At 38.2% G+C, this 14,316-nt stretch overlaps 1 protein-coding gene across 1 annotated transcript; it reads right to left on the bottom strand.

Annotated features, from left to right (window-relative positions):
- Nucleotides 1-6,617: 6,617 nt before the first annotated feature.
- LOC140345049 (ovostatin-like) lies at nucleotides 6,618-13,337 on the bottom strand (the record flags this gene model as incomplete). Its single annotated transcript, XM_072432214.1, has 5 exons — nucleotides 6,618-6,702; nucleotides 8,236-8,404; nucleotides 9,823-9,843; nucleotides 11,024-11,076; nucleotides 13,149-13,337. Coding segments are annotated over 5 exons (517 nt in total), but the record flags the coding sequence as incomplete, so codon positions are not given.
- Nucleotides 13,338-14,316: the final 979 nt, after the last annotated feature.

Genomic DNA, 14,316 nt, shown 5'->3' with positions numbered 1-14,316 from the left:
CCAGGCACATTGTCTTGGTGTCATCTTCGATTCTGCCCTCTCCTTTAACCCCATATTCAGAACATTTCTAGGTCCTGTCACTTTCACCTACGCAACATTTCCAAAATCTGCCCCTACCTGTCCCCAAAGGCTTTTATCATCTCTTGTCTGGATTACTTTAACATCCTCCTCTCTGGTTCCACTAACCCAGCCTTCACCTCTATGAACTATTACACAGGTCAACAAAAAATTAGTTTTGATAATCATCAGAAACCACAGCAAACTTTTATAGACCAGTTTTTCAAGCAGATTTCAGATCTATTTTTCCCTAACATGTACAGGTCCTGAATTATGAGTACTATTATAGTTAACATTGTACGTGCATGTATTTCGTACTAAAACGTAAGCAGTGTGAAGTAAATAAGGCTCACTGTGGTATAAATCTACTGAACAGTGTCAGTCAGGTACCATTGTTTCTTCAGAAATGCTTAGAGTATGATTTTCTTGTGTACTCTTTGTCTGGATTGTCGTGGTACCGCATCCAGCAGTAGTCAGCCATCATACTTTCATTCCAGAAACCTTGGTAGCAGTTCTCCATTAACTGAATGTCCTTGTGAAAACGTTCTCCTTGTTCGTCACTCACCATATCATGATTTTCTGGGAGGAATTCTAGATGTGAATATAGGAAATTGTTTTTGTAATGACCTGCGACAACCCAGTTTCTGGTATGAATCAAGCAGATTCTAAAGTTAATCCTTGTACGCAGGAGACTTATGGTTGCCCAGAAACTTTTCACACAGCCACTTGAATGCATCCCAAGCTTCTAGCTCAGCTGCTGAGAGAGATTGTTTGAAAACGTCATCCTTCAAATCAGACTTGATCTGTGCCCCTATAAATATCCCTTCCTTCATTTTTGCACTGCTTGTGTTTGGAAACTTCTCAACAAGGTACTGAAAACCCATGGAGTTTGATTTACCCATGGCCTTTACAAGGTTCTTCATCAAGCCTACCTTGATATGGAGAGGTGGCAGAAATATTTTATGCGGATCAATCAGAGGCAGAAACTTGAAACTCGAAATCAGAGGCAGAAACTTGAAACTTGTTCTGGGCTTACAGGTTTCTCTTTGTAGCCAATCACGCTTGACATAATGATCTCCCACGGGCATAGGAAACAGCAATATTTTGTGAATCCTCCTTGCATTCCCATCAGCAAGCCAATGACCTTTAGGTCCCCACAGATGTTCCACTGGTGTGTTTTATACTGGATTGCCTCAAGTATTAGCTTCATGTTGTCATAGGACTCATTTAGGTTAACGGAATAGGTAATCGGTAAACTTGGTTTGGAGTTACCATTATGCAGTAAGACTGCTTTCAATCTTCGTTTAGAGGAATCAATGAAGATACGCAATTCAGATGGAACATGGTCTTGTGACAAACTGTTAAAGAGTGCATTTATATCATGACAGTAGCACAGTTGGGCATTACTAACGAAGAACGCTGTCAAGTTATGATTTAGTTTTCTCTAGTGAGTTACAATTAGACCTTTGCAAGCAAGTGCTTCTGTTTAAGCCTTGAAGCAAGAAGTTCTGCTTTGTCTTTGGAGAGATTTAGATCACGAACGAGATCATTTAGCTCTGCTTGTGTAAAGGTCCCTGGTTCTGAATCAACCAAGTAGTCAGGATCAGATGATTCGGGGTTGTAACTGGCTGCAACTCCATCCCATTCCTCATCACCTTCTACAGAAGTAAGTCCATCATGTGGTGGTACCGGAACTGGCAATGAATCATCATAAGGAACAGGCTTAATTGCAGAATCAAGGCTGGGATATACAATTTTGTGCTTGGTTTTACCTGAGAATCCACTTTTGTTGATACGGCAAAAATAGCAGTCGATTAGATGGTCTGGCGGTTCTCTCCACACCATCGGGATTGCAAATGGCATTGCTGCTTTATGCCGATTTAGCCAGTCACGCATGGCGACAAATGGAGCAAAAGAACATACAATTTTTTGGAACTTTTCAGGCGAATTCAATTACGAAATAAAAATATTTCAATGAATAACCTTCATTTTAATATAAGCAAACATCCACAATTTTTAACAAAAAAGACATATGAAGTGTAAACACCGAAAAGTGTTTAGAAAAACAGGGCAGCACGGTGCACAGTCTCCAATACACTCCTATCAGCAGTCAAAGATGTCCAAAGATCTTAAAGAATGTGCCCGCCAGAGCAGAGAATATGTTAATATATTCACTGATCCTGTTAGTTTGAAATCACCTAAGAAACCCGCAGCAAAAAGGAAGCTAGTTGGATTAAGAGGAGACATCGCTGATGTTGACTTGCCCCGTGTTGTTCAAGATCTATGGACATCTGTGACTGCGGATAGTAGTGTATTGGAGACGTATTGTGCACCATGCTGCCCTGTTGTTTGTTTCAGCCTTTATAACGACCTTGATATGGTAAAGAGATGTTTGGACTGATGTGAGCATTATTATATCCTAAATTGTCCTAAACCAGCAGGCTGTGTTCTCCGCGGAACGTGTCGACAAGCTGTACATCACTTTTCGGTGTTTACATGGGAGATTCTGCTCACTGCATATATTTTTATTTGTTATAAATTGTGGATATTTGCTTTATATTGAAATTAAGGTTTTTATGTAAAATATCTTTACTTCGTAATTGAATTGGCTGGATGTTCTTTTCCTATTTGCTTCTAAAAAATGGGAATATGGCTTCTTGGTAATTTGGATAGAGGAATTTCCATATTTTTATGATGACAGATGAAATCAATCACAGTTAGTGTGGTCTCTAACCTAAAGTTGTCCAAAAATGTTGTGATATGTTAAAGCTATTTATAAAGAATTTCACACAATGTGTAATTACCTGCATCACAAAAACTAGATGTGCTAGAGAAAAACTAGACACAGAATAGAATCTTATCTGATGAAAATGACATGTTGACCTGTGTTACTAGTGCTGAAGCCAGACTTATCCATCCTTCCCACCACTCCTTTTCTGCTGCCTCTCTTTGTAATTCTCTTCATTGGCTTCCATTTTACCTAAGAATCAAATTCAAGCTTCTGTGCTTTACCCTCAAATCCCTTCACAGTTCTTTCCTCATTTACCTTTCTGACCTGGTAGAAATATACTCTCCTAGCCGCTCTCCTTCCTCCTCCAATGACCTACTAATTACTTCCTCACTCATAACCTCGTCACATGCACAGCTCAAAGACTTTTCTAGAGCTGCCACAACTCTCTGGAATGGTCTTCCCCGTCCTATTCTTCTTGTTCCTACTTTCTGCTCATTTAAAAGAACACTCAAAACCCAATGCTTCAGCCTCACCTACCCGTCTTCTTCTTCTGTCTCCCAAACCCTCACTACTTCCCATCACTTCATATCTCCCCTCCTATTATGTGCTACTTCCCCCACCTCCTAGATTGTAAGCTCTTTGGGGCACGGACCTCTCCTCCTCCTATGTCACTGTCTGTATCTATCTGTCATTTGCAACCCCTATTTCATGTCCATGTCCTGTCACTTTCACCTACGCAACATCTCAAAAATCCACCCCTACCTGTCCCCTGAGACCACCAAACTCCTTGTACATGCTCTTATCATCTCCCGTCTGGACTACTGTAACCTCCTCCTCTCTGGTATTCCACTAACCTGACTCTGTCCTCTACAATCTATTATGAATGCTGCAGCCAGACTCATCCATCCTTCCCTCCGCTCCTCTTCTGCTGCATCTCATCCCTATTTAATGTACAGCGCTGCGTAATATGTTGGCGCTATATAAATCCTGTTTATTAATAATAATAATAATAATAATAATAATGTACAGCGCTGCGTAATATGTTGGTGCTATATAAATCCTGTTTAATATTAATATGCAACTATGAAACACTAGGTACAAACCCCTAATAATGTTGGTGTACATGCTGAAAAAGAGAAAGCTAAGTCTGGCAAGGGGAACTAAAATTGAACTCAATATCCATTTGTACATTTATATGAAGAAGACACTTACACAAACATGAACAAACAAAAAAACGTTTAATCTAATTTAGGTCTGTTCCTATTTTTGAATTTTTTTTGCATGAGAAACAGGCTAGGTTGTGCCAAGAGGACACGCAGGTGAATGGCTTTGGACGAGGTGGAGAGGATTTTGATTGGACATTGAAACTGATGGACTGGCCAATGGGTTTTACAGTATAAGCAATTTAAAGGAGGGCATGTATTTTTGGAGAGCATTGTTAGTACCATTCTAGAACAGTACCTGACTGGAGGGCAAAGTAATTTGCCCGTAACGACCTGCAACCAATGGGAATGCTGCCCATTGTGTAGATTAGCAACCTTACCCTAGAATCATTTTCTCTAAAAGTTACTAATAGTACTAAACATTAAAAATAAATAAAAAATGTTTGCAAACATGCTCATGGGTTTACATGGATGGTAAACTGCAATGGTACATGTGAAGGTCATGGAACACCCATCATTGTGGAGAACAGAAAATCATCCCTAGGGACATTGTACAAAAATGTTTCCATCTAATAATATGCAATCATCAGTTGAGTGAGTGCATATAGACAGGAAGTTGATTAAAAAAAAGATCACCAGCAATGCAACAGAGGTTTAATTATCTCCTAAAAGGTAGAAACCTTATGTGAAAAATTAGGTACACCCCATGATTCATCAGATTTACCACCTTTACCAATAACTTAAAGCCATTGTTTTCTGGATGACTTTATCAGTCTTTCACATCATTGTGGTGGAAGTTTGGCCTATTATGCTTTTTATTATTTAAGTTTCAGTTTCATTGATGTGTGTGGCTTTTGTTTTCTTAACCACCTGGCCATTAAACCCGACCTTGGTTCGGGGTAAAAACACTTGCAAAAATTGTTTAACCCGAACTTTTCTCAGGTGGTTAAACAAACATTGTGTTGCAATCCGATTGTCATACATTGTATGACAATCGGATTACAATTGTAAGAATATACTCACCCGGTCCCCGCAGCTCCTCCGGACACATCCGTCCTCTTCAGTCTTCTCCCGGCGAGTGCAGTGACGATGTCCGGGGTTTCCCGGTGACGTCGCTGCATGCGTTGGTGCGGGAAATTCAAATCGCTTTGCATTGAACTCAATACAAAAAAGCTGTATTGAGTCCAATAGAAAGAAATCTTTATATAATATATATATAATTGTATTATATATATATATATATTATATAAGCTACTGTACATGTACATTACATTATACACTTATTTTTTTAAAGATTTTTTTTTATGTTATGCAGTAATTTGTTGTAATTCAGTGAATTATAAGTAATTATTGAGTAATTCGGTAAATTATAGCATACAATCTAAAATAAATTTCCATGCAAAAAATTTAACACTTGGACGTTTGGAAAGAATTAGAATACGCGGCGTTCGCGTACGCATCCCTCGGCGATTCCTGATGATGTCCGAGCATGTGCCCGTCGATGGGGGTCATAGCAGGAAATTCAAATATTTTGTATTGGATTCAATAGAAAGCCCTGTATCCAATACAAAAAAATACAAAATATATTTATGTGGTTTTGTCTATAGGTATGTGACGTTGGACTCTGTTTTAAAATTTACCACACTAGGCAGGTGTTTTAGAAAAATATATTACTATACAGTATACCGAATTATTGCATTTTCAGTATTTTTGATTTTATCCGCAACCTTTAAATAAACCTGACTACAAGTCAGCTTAACACTTAAACTTCAGTGTGTGATCTGAGTTGGATGAATCAGACAAGTGTCCTTTTAACCCCAGCAAAGGCGATCCTGAGCTTAACCCCTTACAATAAATAAATATATACTTTTATATATATATACCTTTCTTTGTATACTGGACTTGTACATAAGTATTACATGAGTATCCTGTCATGTGATTGTACAATATAATAATATAATAGGAAGAAGATATAACAGTCTTACCATAGGGGAGGAATTTTAGAAACACATCAAATATCATGAATGCTATGCAGTGCTAAAGCTGTATTATGACAAATAAAGAGAATGCTTTGGAAGTCAAAAATCCCCTTGACATTTTGCATAACAATCTGACATCTGAAGACTACCAAGTATTATCTTACTTTATTTTTCTTAATTATTTTTTTTTTCACCTGTGGCATATAATTAGGCAAACGATGTAATGTAATGTAATATATTTCAATTAGCTTTTTCTATGCAATCTGTATTTCCACAGTCTCTATGCAACTTCTAATATTTCTCTCCAGGACATCCAAAATGTTACTGCACTAACAAAGTTGCGGGGACACAGGTAAGTAAAAAAATATGCCCCTATACCTCTGCATTCGGACCATAAGACGCACCCTGATTTTCCCCCCACTTTAGGAGGAAAAAAAGTGCGTCTTATGGTCCGAAAAATACGGTATATATATATATATATAAAAATAAATGTGTGTTGTTTTCGACTGCCAAGTTGCAGTGCACCACAATCCGCTTGCACTGATGCATTGATATGCATTAGCACTACATCAAATCAACGTGCACAACATGCACCTCAGATTTCTGTACTACAGTGCTGTGAACAGGTGATTGTAAAAATTCTGGTGGAATAATGTAATTGTTTCACGGGGCTTGGATTATACTCACTGTGCAGATCCACTAATTTCAGCGGTCCTGTCCAAAACAGAAATGGTGCTGGGACATGAGCCTTCCCAGTTTATTCTTGGTAGCTCTGAAAATGAATGATAAAATCATCATCTCTGAACATAGATGGGCATTTACGTTGTTCATGATACCCTTTGCAATGCAGTCCTCACTATGGGCCTGATTTATTAATGCTCTCCCAGGCTAGAGAAGATACACCTTCATCAGTGAAGCTGAGTGATCCATCCTGGAATAGATTTTTTTTTTTTCATTTGCTTTTTGTTAGCAAGTTTTTTTCTATCCTGGACCAGATCTATTGCAGGTTTGCTGAATCACCCAGTTTTACTGATAAAAGTGTATCCTCTCCAGGCTTAGAGAACTTTATTAAATCAGCCCCAAAGTCTTTGCTGGCTCCTAATATTTCTCATAGTACCATGGTGTCATTCATTTCTATGGGTCAGCCATAATGTGAGCAACTAATGAGGGCTATGAGAGGTGCAGCTACCCATAGGAATGACTAGGGCTGAGGCAGGCAAGCAAAGTGTGAAAAACCAGCTAGGATCATATAGCAAACATTGCTGGAACTGGGAGAAGAGTAAATATTTTCCAATAAACTGTAAGTCCCAAATTTACACTTTTATGTTTTAGTTTTGTGTGAAACAAGCAATTATTAGAACTTTTGGCAGGTTTTTACTGCTGACTGTGGCTCTTTTGGAGAGATTTGCCATATCTGTTGCTGTTTGGATTTGGGTCAGTTACAAAATTGAACCAAATTTTCCATATTTAGTTTGTAATTGGAAAAAAAAAAAAACTAGCTAGAATCCAAGTTAGTGGGCTCAACACAGTTACCGGTGAACTTTTGCCTGGATTTAGCACCTAAAATAGACAGAGGTTATTCAAGATACAATAATTCGAGTAGTGGACCTAATACTTCACCACCACAGTAAATCTAACTATAAATAAAATTGGGATGGACATATACTTTAAGTCCTACTCACCATAAGCTTTCTAGTTAAACACAAACCTAGTAATTTAATAAAAAGATTTGCCTTGCTGTGCAAGAATTATAGTTCAGACTGTGTAATGCTTGGTAATGAGATTTACACTTATTCCTTGTTTAATTATTGAAAGCGAAGGTAAAAACCCCAATGTGGTCCAAGAGGGAATAAAAAGATGTCAGCCCTAAACCTACAGAAACAGGGCTTTTACAGCATCAGCAAGTTTAGAGCTTCTTTCCAAAACTTGTTGTTAAGAGACTGGATACAGATCTCAGCATTTCCCGGGCCTGTTGGCCTAAATACTACACCTATGTCTCACCTTGCACAGGCAGAAAAACCTGGAATTGACCTGGTGGCCAGGGACCCACCAACTCTTCCCTGACCAGCTCTAGGACCTAAGTAATTCAGCACACCTGGAATAGATTTCTTAAAAATCAATGGCAATTAGCAAATGTTTGCATTCTTCAACCAGATATATTACAGGTTTGCTGTATCATCCAGGTTCTCCTCTAATAGTCTATCTTCTCCAGTCGTGGAGAGCATTATCAAACCAGACTTAAATACTTTTCACACCAAATACTATCATCATACACTACAATAGTTACAGGGTCAATTAAACGCACCGTATCTCTCAATCCAAATAGATGAGTACTCAATCTTTCCTTTATCATCCTCAAACTTCAGACCGTAGTACCCTTCCCGTGAGAGTGGAGATGTAGGAATGCTTGTTGTCAAGACACCTTGTTCTGTTGCGGGATTCAGAACTTGATAAATCTTGGCTCCAGTTGGGTCCTACAAAAAATACATGGTGTAGGAAGTAACGCTGGATTGTAAAAATATTCTCTATATGCATACTTTATATTTGTGAGGATAATCCTCACATACATTCTCATTTTGCTGAAGAGTAACCCAATCTTTGTCCTAAGGCAATATTGCAGTGAAACAGTTGGGAACTCCTGAATGCACAAAAAAACACTTAGAGTGACAAACTACCCCACAGGTAGTTTTGCATTTAATGGCAGCCACCTGCACAAAACTTCTTCTTTTCATGAATGGGAGCCATTGGCATTGAGTCTGTGGCAGATGGCTACGACTCATTTTGGATCTGAAATGGCTCTAAAGTGACAACTTTCCATTACTTTTTAACATGTTTTTTTACTGTGCAAAGAAGGCACCATTTTGCTTCCTGTTTCTGTTATTCAAAGCATGTGGGATTTGTGGCCACAAAGATCTCAGATGACCGAACCTCACGTACACAGAATTGGAAAGGTGGTAAGGAAGGGGGAAATTCTAGGAGTTCCTAATACAATGATGCTTTAAAGAGCACATACAGTGATATTTTTCTGTTTATTTTATCGACGTTACTTCTTAACTACTTGTCAAAAGTTAATAAAAAAAAAAGTATTGCTATTTACTAAATATGAGCAAAATTGAAAAAATGTGGAATTATTCTTGAAATGTTACCACCTTCATAAAACACATGGCAGTGTTCTCCCCAGCCTCGGGCGCACCACCCATCTATTTTTAAGTGGTTACTGAAACGTTAAAACACAATACAGGGACTGACACCCTTGTCATAGAACATTGCATGGGAATGCATGGGTCCTTTGGAAAGGCTTCTCAATATCACTTTTTGTGTAATGTGCATTTTACCTATTTTTCCTTGCTAGGATGATCAAGATTGAAGAGATTTTCTATAAACAACACAATTATACCAAAGGATGTTTGATGGTTGGTTGGTTTTTGGGTTCACTGGGCCCTAATGGGCTACTCATGAATTAGATAGTTCATATTATCTAACCCAAAGTTTTTGGGGTCAATAAATGGTCCCTTATTGGCCTTGTTATTTTATGTTTGTTTGGAACAAAACAAAAGGTCAACAAAAATTATAGCCCACACAACCACACTTCTAAAAAAACATACTTCATTTAATTAATAGGTAAAAAGTAAAGAACCAGTCTCTGCACATTTGACAGCTGGTGAGCGGTACTGAACTACTCATCAGTGCCCCCATTCATTCTCTATAGGGGTGCTGCCAGGAGAAGCTTCATGTAGCATCTCCACAGAAGTTCCTTTGCATGAGAATGCGGTAAGCACACGACATCTTCATGACCAGTGTGAATATAGCTAAAATATCATTGTTAAACCAGCATATGTAAAGCAACAGCATTTATCGGATATACAGTCATCATGTACAAGACAAGTCTTACCTCTAGTGTGACTTTGGAAAACTGTAAAAACAAAAAGAAAAGTATTGATCAAAAAGTAATAAATTGACAGTTTTGCTCATATATGCATACGCACAGTGTTTAAAGAACAATTTTTGGCCAAAATAAGCCTAAATCCATTGAAAAATTCAAGTGTTTGTAGTGAAGAGTTGTTGCTAATAATAGCGTATACAAAGATTTTTTAGACAATTTTGATCATCATCTGACCTTCCGACCTTCACACAGTTTTGTGAAGACCCTTTTCTGTTCCAACATGTACCCCTGTGTACAAAGCCAGCTCAAGGAGGACATGGTTTGATCACTTTGGTGTTGTGAAACCTGAGTGTCCTGCACAGAGCCCAAACCCCAACCTTCTTGAACACCTTTGGAATGAAATTGAATACCCTCTTCCCATCCAACATCAGTACTCAACATCACTGATCTTAATTCTAATAAACATATTTGGGACAGGTGTTCTCATCCAACATCAATACCTGACCTCACAAATATTTTAGCTTCATGGGCACAGGTTCCCACAAACCCGCCCAGGGAAGCTCATTCTCTATTAATGTTTTTGGAATGAGTTTTCCAACATAAGACATATAAAAATGTTGGTCCACTGTCCAGAAATATTTGGCCAAACAATGTAAATGTTATCTAAATGAGAGAAGAAACGAGAAGGCCGGTATAGCTGCAATGGTGGAGGTGGGGGAAAACACTATATTAATACCTATGATTTGGAATTGGGTGTCCTTCAAACTCATGTAGGTGTGACAAGCAGGTGTTGAAAGACTTTTCCATTTTTTCAATATTCGAGCAGGTGACTGTGACCAAATACCTAACCGCTTTGCCAGTTATGAAGCTCCACCAGTCTTTGAGGGAAACCTTCGTATAATACACACTACGTAGGACATAATAGGAAAGCTTTCCAGTCATTTTGCAGGTGGTTGAAGACCATTTTCATGATCCAAGCTGTGCACGTGGGGGATACTATATTAGTATGGCAGGTCATACAAATGCGGCATATTATGAGACAATTTTAATATTTTGAATTTATTATTTTGTCCTGGAGTTCAATTTTGAATCAAAGACATGGCCACTGTACAGTAAACTGCCTGAAGCCTAAAAGTATGATTTTTAACAATGAAGTCATGAAGTCATGAAGTCATAAATTTGAAGAATCAATTTAAAAAAAAATACTTACATTTCTTACAACCTGCTTCATGTTCTCATCAAAACATGGGAACCTTAAATGTGCTGTGGAACAACAACAGTGTGTTATTACAGGGATATGCGCTATATATCTTACACGACACAACAACTTCCTGGCAAAATTATCATTTTGGATATAATGGAAAAAGGTAAGATTTTAAGAATGAAAAAGAAATTATTCAAAGAGTCAAATAGTGTTAATTTCAACAGGGAAAGGGTCCCTGAATAGGTGAAGGACTAATGATTGATTAGAGAATATTCTTTTTTTGTGGACAACACCGACATGTCCCAAATCATTCTCCAGTCAGTCGTCATCCTTATGGGCTAACCTATGTCCTATGATAGGGCATGTGTGGAGGTTTGTCGAACCTGCATAGATAAGCTACCAAGCCAGACTGATATAAGACATGTAGATTCTTGGACAACCATCATCCAATGGGAATGCTGCCCTCTGGAACTTAGTTACATAGTTAAGTCCATCAAGTTCAACTACAAGGGAAATAAACATATCTCAGATATAAAACCCTATAAGACATAGTTGGTCCAGAGGAAGGCAAAAAAACCCTGCTACAATTTGCTTCAACAGGGGAAAAAAAATTCCTTCCTGATTCTATGAGGCAATCGGTTGTTCCCCAGATCAACAGTCCCTGTTATTTTTACTTTCAAGCCTTGATATCCAGTTATATTCTGTGCTTCTACAAAAATATCCAGCTTTTTCCTAAAGCAATCTATAGAACTTACTGAAACTACTTCCTGAGGGAGCCGATTCCCCATTTTCACAGACCTTACAGTGAAGAATCCCTTCCTTATCTGAAGCTTAAACTTCTTTTCCTCCAGACGCAAAGAGTGCCCCCTTGTTCTTTTAATGATCTCAATGTGAATAATGGGGAAGAGAGTTCTCTATATGGACCATTTATATATTTATACAGGGTGATCATATCCCTCCTTATACGTCTCTTCTCAAGGGAGAATAGATTCAGTTCAGCTAATCTCTCCGCTTTGAAATAACTGAGCTTAGCTCTTTGAGGGCATGTGGATGTTTTCCATCAGGTCCTGATGCTTTGTCGACCTTAATTTTTCCCAGCTGCTATTTATATGCACATTTGTTATAAGCTCTGCATTGTTAGAAAGAACTAGGACCTGCAGAATATGATTTCTAGTTGGGGCTTCTATAAACTGTACCATAAAATTATCTTGTATTCACAAATTTCCTCCCTTTTGCTGTTCCTGTAGTGCCATTACTCCAGTGAATATCAGAGTAGTTGAAATCTCCCATGATTAAAACACTTCCACTTTTTGCTGTTTTTTCTATCTGTGCTAGTAGTTGATTTTCTAATTCTTCCTTAGCACTGGGGACCTATAGCAGACTCCAATCATTAATTGTGTGTTATTCAACCCCACATTCAACTCCACCCATAATGCCTCAACCTCATCGCTTGTTCCCACCACAATTTCTTTTTTCACATTCACTTTTAGATCACTTCTCACATACAGACAGACACAACCACCCTTTCTTTTGACTCAAACTTTGCCATTTTTTAAAGTGGGACTTAAATAATCAGACAGGTATTTATTGAAGGAAGGGACACCCAGCAATCACAGCTTCTCTTGTGGGTGCCAGGACTGAATGAACTCCACAGTGCCCACATGGGAGTTATGCCACCCTGGCTTGGCCGATCAAAATGGAAAGATGGCAAAGATCGGAATGTGAAAGAAAAGGAAGAAGAGGGCCGAAGCCAATGACATAACAGGCACAAGTGAGTATCTACGGGGTTTAGTTCTGCTTTAACAGAAGGCTCACAATCCAATGCCTATTTAGCAATCATTGGAGGCTTTTGTTAATAAGAACAAAGTAAGACAAAGGGATCAACTGCTGTGTAAAAAGGTCCCACTGTTATTGGTTACCCCACATTTTAAATTTGAATTTTATCCATCTTTTCCTATATGAAACAGAAAAAACCTGACAGGATTTCTTAAAGACATTTTGTAAATTGTAAAGTGACCTTACATGTGAATAGCTGTCTGTCTTTTTTCTAAACTGATACCATAAAAACAAAATCATTATCAATGTATTCATTCTGAGTGTTCTGTTCCTTCATAATTTCCTTTTTACTTACCGGTTTCTCCTTGCTTGTATTTTGGTTTGTTTCTCTGGGCCAGGCAGGCTGATCTAGGGAGAGAAATTACAGCAAGCTTTCGTTCAGCCTCTTTGACATTTTCTCCAACAGCCGAAAAACTGAAATACGCAGTCACCTCCTCCTTGACTTCCGGAACCTTAAAAAGAAGAATATTTATATGTGTAGTTTCTGGAGTAACATCAACCTGTTAAAACTCTGGAGTTTTATAATCACTGCTCAATTATCACAACGTTGTGGACACTCGTTTGAGTTACATTTTGCTAAACTTTTATACCCAGCCGGACATTCCCCCAAAAATTCAGTATTTAGATAAAAGTAAGCTGATTTGCTAATATGTATTCCTATTCTTTGACATTTTCAATGCTTGATTTTAAAGAAGCATGATCAAAAAAATCCTTAAACAGTCTCTGATAGAAACAGACACCCCCTGACTCAAGTGGCTGCCTCTATTGGAAACCTTTCACTCAGTTATTTTATTCCTTGGTTGGACATTTTAGGACCACCTTGCCCAATAAATCATGTGTTAAAAATTTGCCAACGATAGGACCATTTTGAGCCTATTCACCACTTTGTTGGTTCATCAAACATTAACATGCATTGTATTGAGGTGGCTCATTTATTTTAAATGTGCTGCTAGTGCCAACATACCCAGTGCTGTTTAGACTATACCCTTTCTGAAAATGTGCCAGTGCATGGCTGTGGGTTGTGGGGATCTGCAGTGCAGGTGTATTTCTTTAGGTTCATTATTATGTTTATGTTCTTGCTAAAGAACAAAACTTGTTATTCCAAGTATATACCAGTTGTATATACTTGTGGGAAAGCAATGTGATTAAGGTAGGAGAGATATCCTGAAGATCACTTGTCTGACCCTACTACTGAACAGTTAACAAACCTGTATTTTTTTTCTTCACCCTCTCAAATTATTCTAATGCCAAGGGTGAGACAGTCCCACAAATGTACAAAAAACACGTTTGGTGGGTCTAGGTCCTATGTGCTTAAAAATTATTTTCTTTGTGTTCTCTGGTATTTCCAATAGAAAAATACTATTGTGCTAGTAAAACTATGTGTCCAAGTGGACCCTCCTTTTGACTTCCTCTAGTGGGCCCCAAGTCCCAGTCAGACCTTGCTGATGGCTATCGTCAACTGA

The sequence above is a fragment of the Pyxicephalus adspersus genome, unplaced genomic scaffold (genome assembly GCF_032062135.1).
Source record: "Pyxicephalus adspersus unplaced genomic scaffold, UCB_Pads_2.0 Sca445, whole genome shotgun sequence".
NCBI classification, from domain to species: domain Eukaryota; kingdom Metazoa; phylum Chordata; class Amphibia; order Anura; family Pyxicephalidae; genus Pyxicephalus; species Pyxicephalus adspersus.
The sequence above is the reverse complement of the archived record's forward strand: the minus strand, read 5'-3'. Positions and strand labels throughout refer to the sequence as shown.